Source organism: Chanos chanos, chromosome 6 (genome assembly GCF_902362185.1).
Source record: "Chanos chanos chromosome 6, fChaCha1.1, whole genome shotgun sequence".
NCBI classification, from domain to species: Eukaryota; Metazoa; Chordata; class Actinopteri; order Gonorynchiformes; family Chanidae; genus Chanos; species Chanos chanos.
Window position 1 is genome coordinate 44,482,860 of NC_044500.1, and position 27,580 is coordinate 44,510,439.

The window sequence follows — 27,580 nt, forward strand, 5'->3', positions numbered from 1 at the left end:
ATGAAGATGTTGTTGCCATGGGAACTCTTAATCCTGCTGTCACTCAAAGACTGCCTCGCAGGTACGCTATCCCCCCAAAGTTGTCTTTGATACCACACCTGATCTGCATCGCCTCCACACTAGGAACCTTCGTATCTTTTCATGTCTCTCTGTCTTTTCATTTCCTCGCCTCTTCAAAAAGAACCCTATGTTGATTCTCCAGTGGTTACCTCAGCAGGGTGGTTGTCATCACATGGAATTTTTAAATTTATCCCCGTCACGAAGTTTCCAAACCTCAAGTGTTTCTTTTTTTTTTTTTCTTTTCCTTTTTTTCCCTTCTTTTTTTTTCATAATTAGCACACTAGACTCGTGTTTTTTGTTCTTCGTGGCTTTCCGACATTTTAAATCGCTGAAATTGAATAACCATTGACATTAACCTTCTTCACTGACAAAAAAAAATAAATAAAAATAATAATAATAAAGGCCCTGAAATTTGTGCACATCACAGATGAAAGAAAAATTGGGACATAAATAGTCTGCATTCCTTGTTCAGCTACCAAGAGTTGCCTACTGCCATGGAGAACAATCTGGAATGGCAGGTGTTGTATTTAAGCTATTCAAAACTATTACATTTCATGTCAGTGCCCCGCTATCAATGTAGAAGTACAGTCACCACGTTGGACAGTCTGGGCGTTTGGTATTCCAGCCATGGGGGCTTCCAAGCTTGTTATTCAGACTGTTTTTGTTTGTGTTTGTGTTTGTGTTTTTTTTTGTTGTTGTTGGTTTTTTTTTGGAAGAAGAGAACCCGAGCGCCCTGTGCTGTTTGTGTTTGTTTAAGAAAGACAGTGCAAAGCCCAGCTCCACAACATACAGCCATAAAACCACCCAAAGACTCGTGTCTAACATACAGATTCAAATCTCTAAAGACCAGCCTGATCTGAGCTCCACTTTGTTTTTTGCAAGTTCTGCTTTTTATATATCTGCTTTTAAGAGGCTATACGACACCATGTTGCCAAGCATGGACAGAAGCCTCTAAGATGCTGCAAGGCATAATAATTGAACCAATAACTAATTTGCAAGTGATTGTAGCTCAAATGAACTCATTCGTTCATGAATTATTCCGATTTTCACTCCTTTCGTTGTTCTAGCCAAGGCCAACAAATGATATAGCTAAGTCAATAATAAAAAAAAAAGAAATCCTGTTCTCGAGTATCACTATGCAGAGGTGTGCTCTGCATCTGAGATTCAGGGTAAGTATCCCAGCCCTGCTATACTTTCCCAAGCGTGGCTATTAGTCCACAGGATCGAACTTGGCATGTGTTCCCCTGTCAGGTCAGTCAGCCAGGGTCCCCCTTCCCCTCTCCCTTAGCTCTGTTATTTTTCGACCCAGGTGCTTAGGTAGTGCTGTGTAGACTCCGGCAAATAGCACTCTCCTCTACGCATGTTACGTCCCTTGACAACGGCGCACAATTCGTAGCGTCTTTTCTTTCCGTTTTCTTTCGAAAGTCTTCGGAGACCAAATGTCAAAACTATTTGATTCTGGTACAGATTAGTGTAAATGTTACATGAAGTCCTCAGAGCCAGCCAGTCGTAGGTGCTTTGGTTCTAAGCTCATCAACCAGAGCATGTTCTGAATGTCATTGGATACTGAGGAGACAGTATGTGACTGCAGATCTCTTCTCTGCGGTCCACCATCATGCGAAAGACTACATTTCCCACGCTGCAAGGCCCAGCTGGAAAATGGATCATTAATTCACTTCATTTAAAGGACATATAAAGATGCAGAAAATCCTCTGGTTCTCACACAGATAGATAAGGGAGGGCCTTACCCTAGGCAAATAGCTGTGCCATTGTCATTAGGCAGATGATGCAGGAGGGAGTACTTCTCTCTGTCCTCGTCAAGGTTAGAGACCTGTAAAAAAGAATCTCGTGCCTAGAGAGAAAGAAAGAGAGAGAGAGAGAGAGAGGTGAAAAAGCGAACGAGGAGGAATTACGGCCAGAAAAAAACCCACTCAGTTACTACGAAGGAGCCGGTTGTTGTTCCAAGGGCGTGTTTATCCATTTAGGAAGCGATACATTTCATGAGAGTAATTACCTCAACATGGGGTAATTACTCCCATGGATTGGCGTTTTGGCAGACGTTCACCAAAAAAAAAAAAAAAATACAACAACAACAACAAAAAAAACCCACGGCGCTGACTACACTGCCATCCATGCCAGAGGCTTGCCAAAAAAGGGGTGGCATCTTGACATCAATTTGATGATTTGAGGCAAAATATAAGCTGTTTCTGCCGGCCTCATCCTGGTGTGCTGAGAATCAAGCCAAACTAACAAGCATAGAATGATAGCTCCGTTAAAAGAAATTGACACATATTTTTAAGCAATAAATGAGCTGTAAATATACTGCTCACATTTTCACACCACATTCAGATATGATCCAGTTTCACTTCAGACATGGCCTACGCTCAAACCTGTTCACATTCTGTTCTTACAGAGAGGGCTATTCAGCATGGTCCTGTCTTTACTCAAGAACCCAGCGACAGTATCTTCCCTTTGAGCACCGAAGACAACAGAATATTTATCAACTGCAAAGCCAAAGGGAATCCAACACCACATTATAGGTAAGCACAATTTCAGTTTATCTTGCTGTCTTTGGCCTCTTGACTGAAACTGTTTTTGGTGCTTGGACGAATGATTGTGGTTTTAACAAGTCGCTCTCTTCCCCAGGTGGAAATTTAATGGAGGGGACCTGGATATCGACAGAGATTATAACTACAGCCTCGTGGAGGGGAATTTGTTGATTAATAATCCAGACGCCACCCAACACGGGGGAATTTACCAGTGCATTGCCACCAATGCCTTTGGAACCATCCTCAGCCGTGAAGCTAAAGTGCAGTTTGCATGTGAGTTACAAGCATTTCCTCAGTACGTTTTTTTTTTTTTTTTTTTTTTCTGAGTAACAAGATCTTGCTGAAATTCAAATGAAATGTGGATGATTAAATAATATCAGTTATGATTCGGATTGCAATTTTGATTTTTAACGCAAGCGATTAAGTCATGCAGAGGGTTATTTGTACACGACTATTGTGAGGGAGAAAAATCCTTTCAATCTGTGTATGAAATTTAAGAGCCATAAGATTTAAGATACCAATTAAAACAATGAATAGTGAAATCAAAGGACAATCATCTCAGCTCTTTTAACATTTAATATTTAAGAAATTACTATTATTTTTTTTTTTTTTAAGTAAAAAAGGGTCACTCATTTGTACTTTGTGGGGCCTGTAGGCTAAGTGCTGCTTGAGAGGTTTAGAAAAATATCTTAGCCTGAATGTTTTTGATGACTGTAATGGCATTGTCTGCCTAGCAGATGATATTTGCTTGGCCTCTTCTTGGTATTAGGGTGGCATTTCCAAAGGTTTTCAGAACTGATTGTCACCCCCCTAGTAAAATGACAGCGTTTTATGAAATGCAATGGGCAGGATCCTTTGGTTTGTGTCCACCTCCAGATCTGCAGAATTTCACCGCTAAGGCCAGGAACGCCGTGTCGGTGAGGGAGGGCCAGGCCGTCGTTCTGCTGTGCGGCCCTCCTCCCCATTTTGGAGGTACAGTGACCTTGTGCATTTATTTACGTGTGTATATATGTTCATAAATACATTCTTAATATCGCAGCTGCTCTCTGTTCATGCTCCATTTTTTTGCATTTGCGGATCTTTTTAAAAGCTCTTTTTTTTTTTTTGACAGATTTGTGGTGAGTCATCTCTTGTACAATCACAATTAATCTCTCATCAACCTCTTGACCATTCAGGATGAAACGTGCGAATACATCTTAAAACAGAACACTCTGCTTTCAACATTGAATAGAATTGGGTTGAAGGCTTTGCCGTAGCTCAAAATGTGTGTGTGTGTGTGTGTGTGTGTGTGTGTGTGTGTATCGTTTTGAACGGGAATTACTACGCAAATACACCTTGGATAACTAGAACTTTCTAAATTTGAGATGAACATGGAAAATCCCGAAGGCAGAGCTGTTCACACAGAACTCCGTATGCACAGCTCATCCGATTTTGGTACGCTGATGTTACAAACATTTAGATGGTGGGGCTTTTTTTCTCTCTCTCTCTCTCTCTCTGTCTCATTCTATCAATAATCCTAAGCATATACACGCTCCTCGTTTCTCCTATTCCTGAGTCCCAGAGCACCTCCAATGCTCCTATCCACCTCATGGCATTTTGCTTATTCCCCCACCCCCTAATGCGACTTGTGCCCTTGCAGTCATTTGAAAAGGTTATTTTCTTAAGCGAAGGCAGGGGGATTGGCGGGTAATAAAGAGCCCTGTGTGTATGTGTGTGTATGTGTGTGCGTGTGTTGAAGGTTGGGGGGTGTGGGGTGGGGGGCTGCTTCTAAGAGGGGACTTTTATCCTCCCCCCCCTCCTCCTCCACGTTCAGCTAAGAGACAGCCTGATGCCTGTGTGCTGCTGATTAGCAAGGCCTCAAAGTGCCCCCCCTCTCCTGCCTGCTCTCCACACCACCAGCACGATTTCACGCCACTACAGCACCCCAGATCTCCCTCCGCTGCTCCGGCTCAATCGATGGCCGTAAGCACCGCGCCCCGCGGCCTTTCGCACCCCCCCCCCCCTCCAACACACACACACACACACACACACACATACACACACACACACATACACACACACCTTGACATTCCACCACCTATCTGCCTCATTCCATAAGCTTAGGGACTCTTTCATATGGATATGTTATCCATCGGATTTAGGTACTATATATAGAATTTTCTGCAGTTTGGACTCAACGGCTCTAAGGTACCAGATACATGTGCCGCTACGTAGGCATATACTGTATTCTCATCTTTAGTGTGGCTATAAGCTAACCTACCATGGCTCTTTTAATTAATGTTAAACTGCTTAATGTTACTGGAGGTCTCATGTCTATGGAGATCAATGTAAATACACACTTTGACCTATTGCAGCGTCCTGGGGTGAGCCTATCTATACAAGTTTAGATGCAGAGAAAAAGCAAAACATTTCCCTGCCGTATTATTCTGTACACATTCTCGGCTGTTTAATGTGTTTGCATATCATGAATAGAGCAAAGATGGGTTTATTGTCGGGTTCAAAGCTCCGTCTAGAAATCAATTCACAGTTCTCGGAAATGAGGCATGCTCGGCGTTAGAATCTGTCAGAGGGCTTAAGATGACTGGCCTCTGTTGCCGAGAGACCAGAGCCCTTTTACCCAGAACACTCAGCGATATTCCCTAATCACAAGACGTCTACCACCCTGCCTGACAGCTTTTTATTCTCTGCTTTCTTTCTGATAGCGGAAGGGACTTTGGTGCAACCAAGGAGTGGCTTTAGGACACAATGTCTTTCTGATCACAGGGAAGTTCTTATCAGCCCCCCTCCCCTCCTCCTCTCGCCCAGCCCTTTAATAAACATTCTCTTCATTTTATACTGATGGGAGTCAAACCCCTACGCTCTGCGCTCCTCTCTGCCTCATTAAGGAGAGTGACAATGAGAAGGCCTGTCAGGACGAAAGAGGACACGGTCCAGATCTCGATAACGTCTCTGAAGTTTCGCGTTACTGCCTGCGATCAGAGGAGATCTGTCAGTTTGATCTGTCAGCTAAGGGCCTGTTTCGCTTTTACGTTGGCTCTCTTTGCAAAGTGATTTAAAAGGAGGACATTTCAGAAAATTTTGAAACTACACCATAAAATTACATGGCCATTCTGGTTCATAATTGATTGAGTTATAGGTTAATAGCGAGAGCAGTTCATAGCCTCTGAGTACACCTCGCTATATGTACTTAATAATTCAGCAAGACTCAATACGCAGTGATATTATGAATAAAACTCCTGTAAGACACGCAGCAAAAATGTTAGACATATGGCAGAAAACCTCAGAGAGCCCACCGAACAGTTGGCACGTTGGATGGAACGCAGTCAACACGAGAGGCTGTCGGTTGATTATGATCTTACTACGTCTGACAACAGGATATTTTCTGATGTCAGCGGATTAATTTTACACCTCTTGCTAAAGATTAATCTCTGTAGAGAAAAGCCATGTAGGTTTTTTTTTTTTTTTTAAATCTGATATTTATTTTATGAAAGGTATGCAAATACGAAGATTCTTTTCTTTTGCGAAACGACTCAAGTACCATCTGCTGTCATCTATACCCAGGTGACTCTGCTGTTTTTCTCTATGCATATTGTTAGCTTTCTCCTCGAGATTTTTTTTTTTTTTTCCTCCATTTGTTGTCATACTCAATAATGCGCTCCTGCAGTATAACTGTTTCGCGGCATCTCTAAGATCACAGAGGAACCTCTCTCTCTATAGAGGTACAGAGCACCTTTTTTTTTCCTGTAGGGTACAGAACAACCACATCCAGAGTGCCCTCGCCGCAGGAGGGCTGGAAGTCCACGTTAAGTAGTGTCAGAAAAGCCATTTGCCTGAGGGAGGCCTGACAACTCTTAGGGCGACCCCTTACCATGATCAAAGCCCATAGTGAGCACCACGGTCCCACATCCACATTAACAAAGGAAATGCAAAGAACTAACACCTGTTTGAAATCAGTCACATTCAGAGGAGAGGAGAAGATGCAAAAGGATTTCTCCTCTGTCACATCCGAGATATACGGCGCGGTAAGAAAGAAACGTCAGAAAGATTTGGATGCGGTGGAACTGTAAAATTAATTTTTACAAAGTAAAAGACCCCCGTTAGATGTCGCGCTCTGCTGCGGCGTCGTTTGTGTGCGCACAGATGCAGAAATCAACATAATATCCAACCACAGAGTGTGGAACACCACCACGATTGCATGTTATGCATTCTTAATGCAAATCAACAAATGCTTCCTAGCTCCTAAAGCAAACGCTCACTTATACATTCAGTAGTGTGGTACTGTGTAAGGGGTTTGATAATATGCAAGTGGGTTCAAATCTCAAGAGCCAATCATAGCTGTTCCAAAAGGTCCCATAACATAGGGAAGACTATCAAATAGCGCACCTCCAACTTTGTACAGTACTAAAGCATTTAGGAAAATCAGTCTCACAACAAAATGCTACCAAATAAACTACAATTCATTCATAATACTACGAATATATAGTTTCACAGACATATTGTTGCGTTTTATTCTGGTTTGTGCGAAATCGTTAAGAATAAAAATTACAGTTAGTGCAGAAGGGTGCCCTTTTTTTTTCTTTTTTTTTCCTGGGGGGGGGGGGGGGGGGGGGTTCACCCAGGGCGCCATAAAAGCTAGAACCACTACTGATTCTTTGGTTAATGTGTTGTATATCACAACACTCGAGTACCGCCAGACATTGTAGTTGTACTCCTCCAGTTAATTTGGAGTCTTGCTTTGCTCTCCTTGCCAGAAAAGACAAGAGCCCTGCGCCATTGTCTGGAGAGTGAGAAAGCACAACCGGTCTTTCTCTCCGCTGCGTTTGGCATGTTGTAGCTTATAATTCAGCTGTTGTAATAACTATGCTTTCTAACTGTAGATAGAGTGAATCTCACCAGACACTAGCAGAGGTTATGACTCAGAGACGTCTACCTTTTCCTCTCATTATTCTGTCGTAAGCCCAGCAGCCTGTGTCGTAATTCACTGCTACTAGCTTTCTTTTGGTAGGAATGATAAAACTCCTACCTTATTTGATACTGGTTCCTTTATTTTACCATCATTCACTTTTTTTTCTTTATTATATATATGTTGTCATCACAGTGGTATCTTCTGTCTTTGATCATTACTGTCAAATGTCACTAGATTGAATCTGCGTCTGCCTTTTTTTTTTTTCTTCTTATGTCACAAGCGAGCTGTGCTACTGAGAAAATGTGCTTTGCTTTGTGATAATTACAGATTTGAACTTACAGTCCGTACAGATGTCATTCGTTCATTGAGTGGATTACTGCGGCAAATTATTCACAGTAATAGCGATAATTATCAGACATTAATGAATCAGATGGTAATAAATCAACAACAGTAATGTAACCAATATCCCACACACTTTAAATACAATACAAAGAGTAAAGTAGAGCTCTTACTTAATTGTGGAACACATTAAGCTCATTAAAATATAGCTGGTTTGATGAGTTTGTATTAGTGTTGCCTTTCAGTTCGTTTTACCGAAATATAAATCTGTCATTTTTTTTTTTCTTTTTCTCTTCCAGAGATAAAGTACTCGTGGATATTCAACGGTCGGCCCAGTGTTTTGGTGCGGGATAACCGTCGTTTTGTGTCTCAGCGGACCGGGAACCTGTACATCGCTAAGGTGGAGCCGTCAGACGTTGGCAACTACACGTGTGTGGTTAGGAACGTGATGACCAATGTCACTGTGTACAGCTCCCCAACCCCGGTCATTCTGCGAAGGGACGGTGAGATTCTGCTGCCGTTTGCCGTTGGCTGGGTTTTTTCTTTTTTTTTTTTCTGTGCAGTAAGCCCTCGCTGGTGTGGATGTGTGTGTGTGTGTGTGTGTGTGTGTGTGTGTGTGAGAAACACTGAAGAGATAAATCAGATGGCTTGAGCGTGACGCTGTTTGTTTTGCCTTTGCTCTGAGCCTTGGCGCCTGTGTATTCACAGGCTCTCAGCTGAGCACAACTGTGTGTGTGTGTGTGTGTGTGTTCACAGCTGCTTGAGGAACAGCTCACACTCTGCATGGGAAGACACATTTACACATCCACAGAGAAAAAGAGAGAAAGAGAGAGTGGAAGAGAGGGACCATGACACACTTACTCCCTCTCTCTCTCCTCCCACCTCTCTCACACACACACACACACACATATACAGACATACACACACACACACACATACACACGGTCACATTTACACATACACTATCTAACTCTGTCACTCACCCTTTGTTTGTCTTCACTGCAGTGCATCTCATCACAGACAGGCTGTTGAACTCTGAAGAACCATGAATGTTAGAGTTATATGCATCCTCATGACACAAACCTAAAACAAAAATTCCATCATCGCGCAATATGTGTGAAATCATCCAAATCTAATATTCATCGTGCACTGACAGTGAGGATGCACCTGTATTTATGTTTTGCTTTCTTTTGAGTGATCTTTTTTTCTCGTGCACAGCCGTGATGGGAGAATATGAGCCAAAGATTGAAGTCCAGTTTCAGGAGACTATCGAGGTGGCCAAAGGAACATCAGTGAAGCTGGAGTGTTTTGCCTTAGGAAAGTAGGTCTCAGTTTTGCATGAAATGCAAACTTATTCTCTTCTCTGGAGAATTATGTAGGTCCCTGGGAAATAGTGTGCTTGGCACATAGTATATCTTGGTGTGTTAATTAAGAGAAATGTCATTGAAGTGTGCAGGGAGGTTTAATCTTATGGCAATTCAGCTGGTGAAACAGGCAATGGGGGACATTTATCATTACAAAAAATGGATCTAAAGTGGGATCCAAAGGTCCTGTTATAGATTGTGCTATTGGATAATCTATACGTAACCTGACAGGAGGTGGTTGGATATAGAGAAGAGTGTTAAACCTTTAGAGGCTTTTTGATTTTGCTGCAAGACACGTAAACGTGAGTTAGACAAGCCGCGGAAAGCCAAGGCGTATTGTTTTCACTGTTCAGCAGGGTTATTCAGACGCTCTCCAACCTAAAATAAGACGCCTCAGGAAATAATTTAATTTCTTATCTCCCCAAAGCAGAGACTGATCAATAATAATAAGACTATAAATATTGTTTTTGATATGGACAAACAGAAAAGTTGGGGCCGCATTCAGCCAAGTCGAACAGGGTGTTAGCTTTCGTTCAATCAGACACCAGCTGGAACAATTTGGTCACGGCCTAAGCGAATGACAACGCCAAACTAAATAAATAAATACATTTTCATACGTCGAAACGGCTTACCTCTGACCTCTGTGTAATGAAAATGGGAAGCCAAGGATGCTGTTGGGAATAGAAAAAAAAAATGCTTGTATTTCCATGTTAATTAGTCATTAATCCATTAGTTCTGGTCTTAGTACGGCACATTTACGGAACTATGCGGAGACCGACTTCCTTTAACTTCAGTAACTTTGAGAATTACTGTTGGACATTTCACTTTCCTTTCCTAGCAGGTTGTGGTCATGTCTTAAACTGATTAAGTGGGTGGGGGGTAAGGGACCTGGGGCTCATGTGACCTTTCTGCTTTGACTTGCTTCAGTCCAGTGCCTTCCATCTCCTGGCGGAGAGCAGGCGGCACTCCCTTCCCTGGCAAGATGAAAATCAATCACGCCAACGGTGTGCTGGAGATCCCGTATTTCCGGCCGGAGGACGCCGGCTTCTACGAGTGCGTTGCGGAGAACTCCAGAGGAAGGAACGTCGCAAGAGGACAGCTCATATTTAATAGTAAGGTCAAAACCATAAGCAGGAGTGAGGAAGGATGATTGTAGCTAGAGGCAATGGGACATGGTAAAGCGTTCTTTAGCAGATACAAAACAAAACAACAGTTAAAATAATGAGAAGTTTGGTGTTGATTTGTGCAAGCTGTTTTTGTGTGTGTGTGTGTGCGCGTGTGTGTGTGCGTGCGTGCGCGTGTGTGGATGTGTTATTGTTGTTGTTGTTTTGCTTTCAGTAAGTCTGCTTGGCTGTTTCTCTTTTTTTTCTTTCTTTCTTTTTTTTTTTTTTTTTGTTTTTTGTTCGCCGCCACATTGGAAAGAGTCAATTAAGTGAAATTTCAGTTATGTGTCACAGGCAGCATTACAAGCAGAAACTGACAAATAACCTGTAAATGAATGAATCACTTCATTGTCACTTAGTTAGCGAAGCAATGCTAATTAGAATAACTGTTTTAACGAAGAAGAAAAAATAAAAAAATCTTGTGAACACTAAAGATAGGGCATTATACACACAGGATAATCTGAAATTGTTTCGTACCCATTAACCGTCATTCATTTCGTGGCTTTTGAGGGAACAAGTTTTTTGCTCACCATGGTGAAATCTGCTATTAGCTTGCTATACACTGAAAGAGAGAGAGAGAAAAAAAACAAGATAGCTTTGAAAACAAATGTCAGGACTGGTTTCAGAATGCTAAAATTACTTATAAGGCTGTGATAGTCTTTGCCCTTATTGTACAGGCAGTTGTCTGTTTCCAGATATGTTTTCTGGTTGTAGAAATATTTTGTGTCAGAGTTGGTATTGATTGGCAGATTCTGGTGAATGATCTTTTAACCTATAGATGTTGAACACTTACACTGGGTGCACACACCGAAAGATGCACACATGGCTATTGATGGACAGCTGATTTGGGAGTGCAAAGCTAATGGTAAACCCAAGCCTGTTTACAGATGGCTGAAAAACGGAGAACCCATAGTCTCAGAGGTAAGAAGACAAACATCATCCATCTGAATTCGCTCCAGTGTTTTTAGCCTCGTTTGCTAACTGTTTTCTTTGGTTACGGTTATTTAATTATAGATATTCAATATATATGTCACTGACATGACATAATATGGACTGTTTAAACATATGCATTACATGTAAGATGTTAAATATTCATAAATTATGATGCTGGTTGACTAATTGATATTCTTCAATGTCGATGCTGCTGTTTCAACACCAGGGCAGAATTCAGGTTGACGGGGGAAAGTTAATCATCTCTAATATCGACCTGTTGGATTCTGGGATGTATCAGTGTTTGGCAAGGAATGAGTACGGAGCCATTTACGCCAGCGCCGAGCTGAAAGTCGTGGGTAAGTGAATTCGTTTTAACTCCCGGGCATGCTTCTTCTAAGAGATTAGACACTTTGGACTGGTCTCCTAGACAACAATTAAGACCTGGTGCAGCACTAGATTTTATTCTGTATCCACCTTGGGATGCTTTTAGCGTACTTAATCTTAATTTAAGAAAGCATCTGAAATAAAGTGGAAGATGCACTGTGAATCACAGATGAATCTTCATGGCATTGCTTGAATCATGTAGCTCATCTAATACATACAACAGAACTCTACTTTGGTAATTAAAAAACTTTAAGCCAGTCTTAAGAAGTTCTTACAACACCGCTTAAAAGGGTTTTTTTTTTTTCATTTTTTTCTTTTTTAGATGATAAGGTCAGCCAGGCATGAATTATAAATGCAAAACAGTCATTTCAATTCAAGTTAGTAGACATTATTCTACAAGTCTCGTGTCATAGGTCCTGTGTACTTCCATTAGCATGCACAAGAGGGCATTCTACTGACCTTTTTAGTCTCAATGTGGCTTTTCTGTGTCACCACACAAGAACTTACACAAGTATCCTCTGCAAGCCGTCACGGGATTCTCACCCTTAAAAAGTACAGCCTAAAGATTAGTCCAGACTCTCGTCCAAAGTCTCAGCTCTATTGATCGTAGCCAAGGGAAAATGTTCATGGCACCCTCTGGAAGACGCTGTCCTGTGTCTGAACCCTCTGCCGTAATGAATCGTTAATGAAGCCTGAAGCCTGTGTCGTCTTCCAGCCTCTCCCCCTGACTTCTCTAAGAGCCCGGTGAAGAAGTCCACGCTGATTCAGAGAGGGGGCGAGGTGATGATCGAGTGTCGTCCGCACGCGTCCCCGCGCGCCTCCTTTACCTGGAGAAAAGGGAACGAGATCCTTAAAGATAACAAGAGGTATGGAACGGTGCTCGGCGCTCGGTGGTGTTGTCTTATGATTTTTTTTTTTTTTTTTTTTCACTTTCCTTTTGGCCTTGGAGACTCCTGGGTATTGTAGTTTATCTAAGTAAAAGGCCATGCAGTGAAGAGTTGCGGTCACCAGGGAGACATTTTTCAGGCAGCTGCCTATGTCAGCAACTCCCTGCTGAACTGAATATTTTCTTGGTTCAACAACAACAAAAAAAAAAGGCGGCTTTTTTTTTTTTTTCCCCCTGACATTTCAGAATATCATTCTAGGTATTCCGATTTTGGTTGTAATTGCTGCTGTTAACGAGGTCCCTCTGATTATTCCAGTCGGCTTGTCCTGCACAGATGTTGTGGGTTTAAAACCAAGAGTGTTCCTCATTCTGGCTTTTTCACGCATGAACGAGTGCTTAGTGGAAGGGTAATTAATTCACTCCTGGACCTGCTTCTCGCCCATGGGTTTACCAGGGGCAGATTCTCCCTCACTTGGGCATGGCAGAACAGGTGGCATTAATAGAGAATGTATAATCTCCCAGATTGGACAGGGAGGACCAATCAGCCAATCAGGATACGTTCTGCCCGCAGTGGTCCATCTGGAAAAGAGGGGTCATGGATAGGATGACTCACTGATGTAGTCCATGGCCTCGGAGGCACTGTATGATTGCACAATGTGTGTGTGTGTGTGTGTGTGAGAGAGACAGAGACAGACAGAGAGAGAGAGAGGCATATATATATATATATATATATAGAGAGAGAGAGAGAGAGAGAGAGAGAGAGAGAGAGAGGGAGAGAGAGAGAGGGAGTGCGAAGAGTCTGTTTTCACCATCACACTGTCTAATCCAGCTTCTCTCTTAAAGCTAGGCATATGCTAGAGCTTGTTCTGTTTTTTGTTTTTTTTTGTTTTTTTTTTAATTTTGGTTCCACAGCTGTGTCGGGCGAGGTGCAAACAGGAGTGCCTCGATACTGTTGCTGTTCTCGTCCTCTCTTTTCTCTTGCGTTTTGGGGTTTGGTTTAAATCGATAAGCCTTGCCACATTTCCATAGTCTTTCCGTAATTCACTGGGTCTGCCCCAACGCACAAGGAGGAGCATTGATTAGTTATCATATTCCATAGGGCGGCGGGGGGGGGAGGGAGGGAGGGGTTGGGAGAAGGAGAAGAAGAAAGTGATTACACGGCAGCTAAGTCTTGACGAGAATACAAATGTGATCCAGGGCCAGGGACAGAAGTTTCTGTATCGAGCAGATAGTTCTTCACGTTGTTGTTTGTTTTTGCAGCTCATTGCCCCGCAGGTCATGTAGTCAGCGTTCCTCGATCACTCACCGTTTGATATTTTAGTCAATAAATCAGCACAAAACAGCTTGCGCCAGACGTGCGCTCGCTAGAGTGGCAGCCCAGGCGTGGTGAATACATATTTATTTTAAAAAGCGTCAGTGGAAATGGTTTGATTTCGAAGCTCGTAAGATCACAGCGCTTGTGTTTGATTTAATGAATGAGAAGGTCACAGAGTTGCCTGCTTTATTTATTGGTTGACCGCTTTTGTTTTTTTTTTTTTCCTTTTCATTTTTCCATCATGTCTTCAAGAAATTAGCCAGCTGACGTAGACCAGTCTCAATGTCACAAAACAACATTTTTATTAACCTGAATATGTAAAACCTATGTAAAAACTTCAAACCAACGGATTATGAAAATGTCAGATACACAGAGACAGAAAAAGAACACCTTTCTCAGCTGGCAATGGTGCCATTCTGTTGCGTGGAGAGATAAATCACCTATCTGTTCAGAATCTCGTTCATATGGTTTTCCATTTTATTCCTTAAAATCCCCAGATTTGCCCTAACCCAACCAGCTTTCAACAAGTGCCATAGCTCTATATTCATATCTGTTTCCATATCCTTTTGGAAATGGCTTTAGTGTTGATAACATCTCCCACGTGTTGTATAATGATAAGGCCACGGGTATGGGATTTGGTTTGGGGTGAATCATTCTCTCTCTCTCTCTCTCTCTCTCTCTCTCTCTCTCTCTCTCTCTCTCTCACTCTCTCTCTCCCTCTCTCTCTTGCCCCCGTCTGTCTCTCTTTCTCTGTCTGTCTCTCTCTCTCTGTCTGTCTCTCTGTTTTTCTCTCCTCTTTCTCCTATCCTTCTATTCTTTCTAGTCGTATTGTCCCGTTAATGTACATATTTGTTCTTTTGAGTCATCAGGAGTTGGTCACCTGTGCTGTAGATATGTCCTGCTTGACATGAGGTGATTACTGTGCTGGGAAGTCCTCTCTTTTCTCCTCGGCGACAGGTACATAGATGCTAAAAGAAAACACAGTTTGACGGACAAATGACTTTTCACTTCACTGGTAATGTGGAGCCGGAGAGTGGAGTCTAAGCGTATTGTCAGTGATTGCGGAACGTGTGAAATAAGAATTAGAATTGCTCAGCTCTTACATCATTAAAGAAATGCTTCAGATTCAGCGTCTCAAGAAGACCCTGTGCCTGCCTGCGTGCGTGCGTGCGTGTGTGTGCGTGTGTGTGTGTGTGTGTGTGAGAGAGAGAGAGAGAGAGAGAGAGAGAGAGAGAGAGACAGAGTTGCTTATAAATTAATCGAATTGTCTGATCTCTTCCCAGTGGCATTGCACTGCTTTGCTGAATTACTTTCTCACACCTGTGAATTTCTGAGTACATAGTCTCTGTTTAAGAATACAGATTTTTTTAGTGTTATGTGAGAATTTTAGAAATTGAGTCCTTGTCCTTTGTGTGTGTGTGTGTGTGTGTGTGTTTGTGTTTGTGCTTAAAATACAGTCTTCCCTCTTACTTATGGGTATAGTGCGTTCCTGAGATGCACCTTATAAGGCAAACTCTCATAAGTCCAAATTGTAATTACAATTCATTTCAATGGGAAAATTTTTATGTGGACTTAAGCCCTCACAACAGACACCTGCTCATGTTAAAACAACACCAATGAAATGTACACAATACATCATATAGGTTATCATAACACCAATTAATAAGGCATTTTCCCCTCCTTAATCAATTCATAATATGGATGTTTACCTGCTCTTGTTAAATTTTTTCATAGCTTGTACACATAGTACGCTAAAGACAGTCAGGCTCTACCAAGCATGCCCCTTGGTTGTGTGTAAATAGTATGGTTCATTGTGTTATTACTGTCTTATTTTTCTTTTGTCATTTACGTGGCTCAGTAATAAGGATGTCACTGTGTTGGTATCTTTATGAAGGCCAGGGGGCGAACTGCTCCAAGAGAATGAAATTTTTTTGTTTTGTTTGTTTGTTTCTTTCTTTCTTTCTTTCTTTTTTTGGGAATGACCGTAGTAACAGACTTTATATTATTTACAGTACTGACTTAATGTTTCAGCTTGTTTGCAGGGCATAGGTAGTCACAGTATGTTGGTAGCTCGCACTTAGCTGGAAAACCCAAATCTGTCCTCGCAGCATGTTCAAACAATGAAACTCCTCATCAAGTCAAATTATCACAATACAGAAGGGCATATCTTGGGAGATGTTTGTATATCAACAACCTACTGGTTCATATTGAACTCATTAGTGATTGCTAGTAATCGTCTGTCATTTCCTTTCCAAAGGTGGTCCATATCAGAGGATGGGACACTAAGGATTACCAACATTAGCAAGTCCGACGAGGGCAGGTACACGTGCGTGGCTCGGAATCCTTTCGGAACGTCCAGCAGTTCCGGAACCCTGGTGGTCAAAGGTACAAGGAAAGATTCCGCAATCTTTCAAAGTGAGGAGTTTAAACCTTGTTGGGTGAGAGACAGAGGGTAGGGAAAAAAAAAAACTAACCCAAGCATGAAATTGATAATGAAATATATAGTTGTTTTATTTTCCTGCTGGTTTGACAGGAGCATAACTCATCCTGCATTTTGTCAGCTGTGAGTTATTGGGTAGCCAGTAGTGTGAAGCTGATCCTTTCCCATCTAGGGCCCCTACAGGAGGAATTTTCTTGTTCCTTCTTCAAATCATACAGTGCACGCTCAATTAAAAATGTGCTGGTCTTGCTGTTTTTGCACTCTTTTTTTAATAACTGACATTATACATATGCATGTTTTTTCTAGTGTGTGTGGATAAAGTTGAATTATTTAGTCCCAGTACCGTATCAATAAAACATCGTTTCACAACACATATATTTAATTTCGTGTGTGTGTGTGTGGGGGGGGGGGGGGGGTGTTGAAACGCACTGTGAGCGAAGCTGTTTAAGGTCATTGCATCAGAGCGCATAATGTCAGAAATGTGTGTACTGAACACTCTCTTCTGAATTAAACATTAGGTTCAACACAACAGGGATTGGGTTTCTCCAAAAGCATCAAATGCAATTCTTTGCCGTTCCACACTTACAGCCTTGATCTTAGTTCCCAAGATCATCTTCGTGTAATATCCATTACTAATAAGAAACCAGATCTGAATTGTGTTTTTGGATCATTTGCTTTGCGTTTCCTTCGTTTTGCCACAGAGCCCACGAAGATTACCATCCCCCCGCTGAGCATGGATGCCACAGTGGGAGAGAGCGTGGTGCTGCCGTGTCAGGTGTCCAGAGACTCCACCCTGGATCCCATCTTTAAGTGGTTCTTTAATGGGAAACTGGTGGATTTCAGCAGGCACGATCACTTTGAAATGATCGGAGGGGTACGTCACGGAGGTGCGATTAGATATTTCTGATGCACCTCCCGCTGGACAGCAGTCGGGGTTGATGCAACTCCAGGCGCATGCCCTAGAGCTTTCTGTTGTTAGGTTAAAGTTATCATGGGTAACTGTTTTTTGTTAGATTTTTCTTTTTTTGGAGGAGGAGGATGAGGAGAAGGAGGAGGAGGGGGAGTTGTGAAGGCCAGACGAAAGGCCAGACAAAATTTTTCTCCATACAGTTTATGCTGAGAACTGTCAGAACTGGTAATGGTATGGAGCAGATCCTCGCGATGCATGAAAAATTCAGTAAATTATGTAGACGGCTACACCACAGTTGGCGTCATTCCTACGGGAAGAGCGGTTTGAGCGGCCCAAATCTGTCTGATCATAGGGTTTTAACTCTGACTTAAAGCCGAAGTGTATCTGTGAAACATATCTACAGCGTAGATACTTCTTCTTCAACGTCAAGTTCATCCTATTCACAGAGCCCCCCTAAAATCACAGAGTAATTCAGCTGAATGCAATGGAGAGACAGCAAATCAGCCAGAGCGACTTCTCTTTGTCAGGCAGCCACTCGGCAAAAAAAAAAAAGGGGCTGAAATCTTGCCTTCTGGAGTGTGCTGACTTAACTCACTCGTTCGAGCAAACAAAAAAAACAAAACAAAGAGTGGCTTTGACCTGTCCTCTTACGTTGATTGACACGTTTTCCCTGTTTCTCAAACAGGACTGTCTAAGCCAGAGGCCTCTTACCACATCTGTCCTGAAGTTTATGGACTCGGTTTTCACTTTCAGATGTGGAGAAAACACCCCACCAAGAGCATAACGTTAGAAATAGCTGAAACGGCAAGGCTTGCAGTATTGAGAACTCTCTCTCTCCGCCTTGCCTTGCGGTGCTTTTCCACAGCTTAGCTTAACACCATTAAGAATTATTTGCACTGACAGAAAAGTGACATGATAAAGATTGCCCTGATCCACTGGAATTTGATGATAGTTTTTTTTCCCCCCCTGCAAAGTTGAAAAATTAAGAGAAAACGACCGCGTTAGACGCGACCGCAGGATGTTTCACTGCCCGTGAATTACGTTTTAAACTCTTTGTTCGCAGGGGTCTGCGGGGGACCTCATGATCCGAAATATCCAGCTGAAACATTCAGGAAAATACGTCTGTATGGTGCACACAGAGGTCGACAGCGTTTCCGCGGCAGCGGACCTCATTGTGAGAGGTAGGCATATCTTTCAAGGTGAAGGCTACTTGGTATTCCGCAGTTACCTCCGCATTCATCAAATGATAAATTAAAAAGAGGCTCTCACAATACAGGGCTATTTCTATTTCATCCAGCAATTTCAAAGTTAAAATAATGGTTCGGTGAATATCTGTAAATCAGCGTATTAAAGCTGTAATTTTTAAGCTTTGTGTTCTCTGGAGCCCTCTTGTATTTCCGTCGTCGAGTCGAAGATACAGACTTTGGCTTGTTGAACGTTAAGCGTCTGGCTTTTCTCGAAAAAGGACTTGATATTCTTTGCGAGATACCTTGTAACTTTGCAACCTTGTAACCTTGCTCTACCCTATCAACTGATAACATACAGCGTTAGTTTTTCAGAGTCTGTGTAATTATCATTCTCTCTCTCTCTCTCTCTGTCTCTTTTTCTCTGGTACTGATGTCACCAGGCCCCCCTGGGGCTCCTGAGAGTGTGAGAGTGGATGACATCACAGACACCCGCGCTCAGCTCTCCTGGGCTCCAGGCACTGATAACCACAGTCCTATCACACGGTACATAGTGCAGGCAAAGACTGCATACTCTATTGGCTGGCAGGCAGTCAAAACAGGTAAAGTGCCTCCAGCTCCTACTGAGACTAGAGTATAAGAGTCAGTATAACAACGCTATTTCCGCTGAGACCTGTAGTAGCCTTATTAAAAGAGCGTGACAGAACACAACTAACATAAATGATAAAACAAACAAACAAACAAACAAACAAACAGCTACATGTGTTCAGTCTGTAGAATCTTTATGTGATTTTTATTTATTTATTTATTTTTGGCAAATCAACCGTCAGCTGTTGTAGCGTAATCATTCATTCAAAGGTAATCTCTGAAAACAGAACAGACTTTTGGTGTCTGTAACAAATATTCATATTTTTTATTATCATTATTATTATTTATTTATTTATTTTTTTTTTTTAGTATTTGATGTTTGGCATTTATGTATTTTTTTTATTTATGAAAGTGTGCGGATGGTGAATCTCAATTGGTAATTTCTTTAATCCTAGTGCCTGATTCTGTGCCTGGACAGATGTTACATGCAACAGTGGTAGATTTGAACCCCTGGGTGGAGTACGCGTTCAGGGTGGTGGCGGTGAACGGTGTGGGCATAGGAGAGCCCAGCGGGTCATCCAAACCTGTTCGCACCAAAGCAGCAGGTACAGTCATCGTCTCTCTCTGATGCTGCCGTGACTTAACACCCTTCGAGCCCGCAGCGAAAATGTAATTTAACTCCATAATTAGTTTAATTTACTCTCAGCGCTTCTCTTGATGGATTTTAGTCATGGGAAATCCAGACCCATTGTTTTATGTCAATCATGGGCCTCACTGCGAATCTTCTGATAGCTAAATAATTTCCACACAATTAAGATACAAATCAAACACACAGTGATCTGACTGACACCAGAGGAGGAATTCCCCCTCATCTTCTCTTAATTAAGAGGAGCGACGGAGCTCTGCGGTGTTTGTTTTTGCTTATATTTCCCCGTTTCTCGTAATAATAGATGGGGAAACGTAGCTGCTAGCAGAAATGAACTGAGTCCAAGCAGATGAGCATTCAGAATCTCTTTTTTTTTTTTTTTCCTAGTTTAAACACCCCTGCATTAACAGATTTCACCATTTTCACAGTCCATTTCCCTCATTCTCTTTTTCACATACTATGTATTACTTTTTTTTTGTAAGAATCAATTATCAGTTTAAAGAGCTTAAGTTGGACGCAGCAAGAAGAAATCCTGCAGACACAAATACACATGCATGTGATTGGATTGCATAAAAATCATACGGGCGTCAGTGAAGGTGGAGACCCTGTTGTGATCATTTATACCCACGTCAACAGACGATCAAAGGGACACTCAAGACTCCTGTAAAACGTTGTGTTGCAAATGTTTATTTTAAGGGAATTTTTCGATATGCATGTTTAAATCACTTGTTCACATGACCCATAGCCTAAACGACTTTCTCAGGACTTTCTCTCTACGTAGGGTAACAGTAAGAACAGGCACTGTGCACTTGTCTTTTCCTGCTTACAATGGTATCACCTTTCAAACTCAGCTGGAGAATGGGTTGCTACGTAAAATGGTTGCTACGCAAACTTGGAAACACATAGTATCATTTTGTGCTAATTTGAACCCGACCCAAATGTTGCCTGCGCTGTGTTAACGAGGTCTCAGTTTCCAAGAGTGTGAAAAGATGAGTTGTCCTTGCCTTGATCTTGATAAGTAAACCCCTCCTTCCCCCTCCCACCCCCCCTTTACTGAACCCATTGTGTTTTTTTGTTTTGTCTTTGTTTTTTTTCTTTTTTTTATTTCTGTATTGCTGTGGCTCCAAAGTGCCCGAGGTTATTCCTGCTAAAGTGAGTGGAGGAGGAGGAAGCCGTGGAGAACTTGTCATTTCGTGGGAGGTGAGGAGATCACTCACTGTACTGCAGTTGTCTTCATTCCGAGAGACATTCCTCTAATCAATCTATTGACATAAGCTTAGTTTTTTGACAGAATCCTCCGCAGTGGTAACGCTGGAAAAGGCGAGGCCTTTTTAATTATAAGCAGAGCTGTCATCTTCTGGTTTTCATTCCACTAGACGTGATCCCTCGATACATCAGTCATGATGAAGACATAATGAAGAACAGATCTGTTCTGCATGTGTGTGCGTGTGTGCGTGTGTGTGTGTGCGTACGTCACAATTATTCAAAAACCACATTATTTACCAGAGAAAAATGATGCGACTGTAAGTAGTGGGTGTTTGCGTGTTTTGTTTTTCTTTTTGGGTGAGGATGCAGAGTCTGAGGGCGGGGAGACTGATGTGTGATTGACAGTTAAGTACCCTGAGTTGTCAGGACCAGTCTCATCTTAAGGCTATATATATATATATATATATATATATATATGAGCATATGAGGATCACATGTTTGAAATTCAAATACCATAAGACGTGATGGACATCTTCTGAGCTTCTTTCTTTCTTTATTTATTTGACACTCGGTGCATTGGCGTACACTTTTGACGGTTTATAGATAGTTAATATAATTGCCTTGTTCTCTCAGCCCGTTCCTGAAGAACTGCAGAACGGAGCCGGGTTTGGATATGTGGTCGCGTTTCGTCCTCTTGGCACTACGACCTGGATCCAGACTGTATTGGCCTCTGCGGAAGCTTCCAGATACGTCTTTAAAAATGAGAGCATCCCCCCGCTCTCCCCGTTTGAGGTGAAAGTTGGCATTTACAATAACATTGGAGAAGGCCCCTTCACTCCTGTAGTCATTGCATATTCTGCCGATGAAGGTAAGCAAATAGAAGGATTGGTTTTTTTTTTTTTTACTATCCTCTCGTTTCTAATTGTGTGATAAAAGGAAAATTAGCTGCCTCATGCTCATTGTCTTTTCTAGAAATATCCTGTTATTTAAAAGAAAAAAACAAAAAAACTCCCATGTTTGTTTGGATAAACCATTACTTCAGAGATTTTTATTGAGGGATTCAATTCGTCTGTCTTTCAGCGTTGTTTTTCCTTCTTTCTTTCACCCTCTTGTTTTGTTTTCTCGACTCTTATCACTGTCATCAAACCCTTCACAGAGCCCTCTGTAGCCCCATCTCGAGTGTGGGCACGAACCCTGTCAGCGTCTGAAATGGAGGTTTTCTGGGAGCCCATCCCTTGGAAGGAGTCGAAAGGAAAAATAACCGGCTACGAGGTGAAAACCTAATAAACACGTCAGTCGCTTGTGGAGTTTGAGAAGAGCGGAAAAAAAAAAAAAAAACAGCTCGAAAACGATGGCGGAGCGGAGCTCTCGTTGTATCACCTCAATCAGCCCTGTAATGTATGCATTAATGAAAAGTGCTGATGGCAAGGTGTGAAATTTCCTGTGTGGCACAAGGGCCTTTGATTTCCTGGGCACATTTTTCATGATCTAATCTCTCGAATGAGGAGCCATGTTCACAGCTGTATGGTTTTCCCAAGGAGCCAAATACCCTGGCTGTGTCTGAGCTTGTATAAATCACCCTTCAGATGGGAGAATATCATACATCAAACGTGACCACCCCCCAACCCCCCACCCACCCCCCCTCGCTACCCCCCCCCCCCCCCCCCCCCCCCCCCCCGCCCCCCCCGCCAACAAACATTTCAGCGTTGAGGTCGTCCCTCATCCTGGCCAAAACCCTGAGGAGTTTAACCCATTGTCTCACGATCTCTCTCTCTCTTTCTTTATTTCTCTCCTCTCTCTCCCTCTCTCTCTCTCTCTCTCTCTCTCTCTCTCTGTGTGACCCAGGCTTTACCACAACCAGCTTGACCTCTCAGGGTGAGAGGTGTAAGGTCATTCTTAGCCTCTGGTTGTTAGAAAGAGTGTTCAAATCAACAGCAATAAGTGTGTAGGATGTCCTGATGTGGTGTGCAGCCTCTGTCTCTCTCTCTGTGTTTATGTGTGTGTGTGTGTATGTGTGTGTGTGTGTTTATGTGTGTGTGTACTGACTTTGCTGCGTCTGGTACAGGTCATGTGGTGGGAGGAGGGGGGGGCGGCGGAGAGCGATGCAGAGAAGTTAAGGGTGACGGGCAGAGCAGCTAATATCACGGGACTGAAAGGGAGCACAGTTTATCTGGTGTCTGTCCGAGCTTTAAACAGCGCTGGGCCCGGACCTTCCAGTGTCCCCGTCAACATCACCACCAAGAAACCACGTGAGTTTTACACGCACACACACACACACACATACACCCTGCCTATCTGCCTTTCCTACATACACAGACACACACACACACACACACACACCCACACACATACACCCTGCCTATCTGTCTTTCCTACATACACACACATACACACACACACATACATACACATAAACACTGCCTAGCTCTCCCTCACACACACACACACACACACACACACACATTTTTGTGGATGCATTTCCAACAAAATTCATCTCCATCAGCTCCTCTCTCCCTTCCTCAGTCTGTGGTGTCATCCACAGGAGCGGCTGTGGGAAGAGCGTGTGGTTTTAGCTGAGAGGCTCTGGTCTGCCAACGCCAAGCCCTACTAGCACCATGGGAAAGACTGGAGATGCATTTAAAAACCCAGGAAGCTTAAGTGGGCTGATAATCTGATTCCAATAAAGCAGAAGAAAACAAGGGCATTTAACAGAGAGCGAGAGAGAGAGAGAAAGAGAGAGACAAATTCTGATCAGATAAACTATGACATCTCAATGGAGAAAGTATTTGTGCTAATTCCGGCTAATAGAGCCAGGGAGCAATTAAAGGAGGCAGAAAATGAAGTGCTCTCACTTTCATTTCTTCAGCTGGCTTAGATTGCTAATTGTTGATAGTCTTTTATATGGGGGTAATTGTTGATAGTCTTTTATATGGGGCGTTCTCTACGTAATAACTGAATGATTGCAACTATGTTACGCACCCTCCTAATAGCTTCAGCTGAAAAGAGTGCAGCCTTCAGCTCACTGTAAAAATACTCTCCAATTTCTACCGTATTCATCTTTCAAATGAACGGACGATGAATGAAAATGAACAAAAAGAACAAAAAAAAAAACAAAACAAAACAAAAAAAAAGGAAAGTGTGCACTTTAACTGTAAGCAGTTTATTTCTACCCCCCCCCCCCTCCCCAAACCGATCAGAGCACCTAAATCATCTATCATCTTTAGTGGTTGTTAACAGCAGACTCAAGTGGGAGAAGCATGCAGTTATTGTAGAGATAAAGATATTGAGAGGGTATCATTGTTTTGGTTGATATCTTTCAGCTCCAAGTCAGCCTCCAGGCAACATTGAATGGAATTTGACAAACTCAAAGATTGTTCTCAACTGGGAACACGTGAAGGCTTTGGAAAATGAATCAGAGGTCACGGGATACAAGGTAAGGAGCATTCAAATGCTATTGTGCGCTGTGTTTTTAGAATACGGCGAAGAACAGAGTTAAAATTGGTTACGTCAGCATAGTAAGGTGAAGCTGTTGTTCAGCCGTTGGCTTGTTCACTAATACCACAGATGCACCAACAAAAACATTTGCACACCCTCTACTGTGGATCCACAACTCTTTGTAACTACAGCTCTACTGATAACTTCAGGATTTGACTCAAACAAATATGGAAATATGAACTGATTTGAGCTTTACAGACAGGATTACATAGAATTCAAACCTTTTACATTTAGTGATGCTAGTCTAGTTACGTACATGTTATGAATGTAAACCTCGGCGCGTTACTGTCAAAGCAATGTATGTCACACAGCTCACAGTGTCTGGTAAACTTACAATGCCCCTGCAAAAGATGTAGCTGTTGGCTGACACATTGCTAGGTCCCCATAATATTTGCTCTGTGCTTCGTTTTCCATCCAACATTATTTGATGTTCAGTCGGTTTCCAACGGTTTGTTCAGTCTTCGTTCTAGTGACTCAAACGTTTGTGTTTGAGGGCACAGTAATAGTCCATTCTCTCCTCTTTGCCAAATCAAGGGGACAAGACCAAAAAATTGGTATTGGGAGTTTTAAAATACACGTAGTGCTTTTATTAAAGATTAATTGGAATGTTTTGCTGAACTCTCAGATGTAACTACCATCTACGCTAGCAAGAGGCAGCGGTCTTATGAAAAGTTAACAGCGAACAGATGGGCAAAGTGGAAGGGAAAACGCAACTATTCCGCTTAATCTTGGTTGCCTGGCTGATTAAGCGTTCCCTTATAATGTAGTTATCCTTAATAAAAACCCATATGGAATTTTTTTTTCTCTCCCGCTTTAATCTAATCCAATTTTCAAAATCCGGATCCCTCTTTTAACTGTAAAGAATGCCTGCACAGGCAGAGGGTCGTGGAAAAGAGCCATGCAAATTTGAGTCTTATTTATCTTATTTAAATGTATTTTTTTTTTTGTCTTTCAGAGAAAACCAGACAGTACAGAGGGAAAAAAAAAGTCTAGTTGTGTCTAAAGAGCATCAGCGATTTTCCTTTTTCTTTTCTTTTTATCCAGTATGTCCTGAGCAGCACAGAGAGAGAGAGAGAGCGAGAGAGAGAGAGAGAGAGAGAGAGAGAGAGAGAGAGAGAGACCCACCAGAGGATTACAGATCATGAAAATAACCTGCTTTCTTTTTAAAGAATTCATTTCGCTGGCTGAGTTTGTTGGACTAATTGCAGGCGGCGGTCTCTCAGATGCGCGGGACTTGGGGGGGGGGGGGGGGGGGGGGTGGGGGTGGGTGGAGAAGCAGCTGGATGTCTCTGTTGATGGAGTCTCTGGGCTATCCTAGGCCTCCTTTTGCTTGACTACACAGGCTACGCTGCAGCTCCACACATTCTCATTTGCAATTCATGCCAATTCTCGACGGAGAGCCTGTTGAATGAGGCAATCAATAACTGAAAATTCCCTGGCTATGCAGTCGCATCAAGATATTAATAGTTGTTTGCATTGTCAGCCTGAAAACACTTCGAAATGACTTATTATTTTCGTTTGTAATGACTTACGGTGTTATTCATATTCTTTCATATGTCTGCCGACAAAATCAGTGACAAAATCTTTATTCATTTTCCTCATTCGCCCTTATGAATTTTGATCATGTCTTCTTTAAAGGGATAATCCATTGATTATGAAAAATTCTTTTAATATGTTCGCAGTGGTACTCACTAGCTGCAGCGATGTTAATATGCAAAGCTACAGTGGAGTACTTGGTTAGCTTAGCGTTACAAGTCCTCTGTTTTGTTTTTTTTGTTTTTTAATATTCTACGCGCTTCTACCGAGTGTTACGATATGTCAGCTTGTGCTCATCCCTACAGCTAGCTGTCTGCCTGTCTCTATCTCTTGCTCTCTCTCACTCTCTCGTTCTATCTCTTGCTCTCTCTCACTCTGTCTCTCTCTCTCTCTCTCTCTTTCTCTGTTTCTTTCTTTAGGTTGTATACCGTCAGAATTGGCACAGGAAGAGCAGCGTGGTGGAGACTAACAGGACATCAGTGGAGTTGCAGCTGCCTGCTGGAGAAGACTACCTCATCCAGATCAAAGCCCTGAGTGATGGAGGAGATGGGAGCAGCAGTCATCCAATCAGAATACCAAAGATGTCCAGTAAGACTCTATTCTCTCTATTCTCCACCATATTCACTGTGAATGTCTTCAGTTACACACTCTGTACCATGTGACAAAAGAGACCGGAATACAAGTGACTGTATGCAGTTTTCCTCGAGTTCTTATATCGTCTGTATCTTCTGTCCTGTTTTATATTGCTCTGTGTGTGTTTTTTTGTTTTGTTTCAGGTCTCAATTCAAAGGCAGATTCTGGCTCAGATTTGAGCAAGACACTGTTCCTTCAGCCTGTGGTGTTTTTTATAGTGTCATCGTTGTTTTTATAGAACTTTTGAAGGTTGTCTGCGTTCCGCATTTAGCTGAGACTGCAAAAACATGTTCTTTCTTTCTTTCTTTCTTTCTTTCTTTCTTTTATTTTGTAAAGGTACGTGAAATATTTAATACGTGGAAATATGGAAATATTTCAGTTATTTGTTGTGAAAATGATCTAGAATGTTGACAAAACTGCATCGCCTTACAGTTTGTTTGTTTGTTCGGTTTTTTTTTTTCTTTACCAGAATGTTAAGCAATTTCATGTCTTTGTGCATATGTAGATTTTCGAAGGGCAGGCGTTACTCAAATAGGTAAATTTTGTTTTCTTATAGTTTTCAGTTCTAAATTAGTGTAGAACTGTCTTCTAACTTGAATCAAACATATTTTGACATAAAGTTTATGCCTGAGAATCTGTAGGTGAAAGAAAGAAAAAAAAACCTTCTTTGGCATATTCCCATAGCACTTTATTGTGCTGAAAGATGCTTTGTCAATACACCAGTTTGTACGTATTGGTGTGAAAGTTTGTCTAGTAACAAGTTACTCTGAGATTTAGTGATTAAACCCTCTGGTAATTTCATTTCTACATGGACACATGTGACTGTTTCTTCTACATAATTGTTTAAATGAGCTTTCACATTTGCAGAACAATTAATCAAATCCCCTTAAGACTATTTGGCAAGAGAATCCAGAAGATGAATGAAGTTACTGTTAAAATTGGGACAAAGTTGCTATAAGATTTCATTACCACATACACAAAATGAAATCCCAAAATTCATTTTTCAGACCTGCATATCAATTTGAGAAAAGAGTTGTTTGTTT

At 42.0% G+C, this 27,580-nt stretch overlaps 1 protein-coding gene across 1 annotated transcript; it reads left to right on the forward strand.

Annotated features, from left to right (window-relative positions):
- Positions 1–26,775, forward strand: cntn6 (contactin 6). The gene is made up of 22 exons (XM_030778395.1): positions 1–61; positions 2,474–2,600; positions 2,707–2,882; positions 3,486–3,581; positions 8,154–8,357; positions 9,073–9,175; positions 10,146–10,330; positions 11,160–11,302; positions 11,541–11,670; positions 12,414–12,564; positions 16,157–16,284; positions 17,041–17,213; positions 18,313–18,430; positions 18,877–19,035; positions 19,477–19,626; positions 20,797–20,867; positions 21,507–21,741; positions 22,030–22,145; positions 22,939–23,122; positions 24,194–24,306; positions 26,324–26,492; positions 26,681–26,775. Exons 1-22 carry the CDS (start codon positions 1–3, stop codon positions 26,773–26,775), a joined length of 3,087 nt encoding a protein of 1,028 aa, XP_030634255.1.
- The last annotated feature ends 805 nt before the right edge of the window (positions 26,776–27,580 follow it).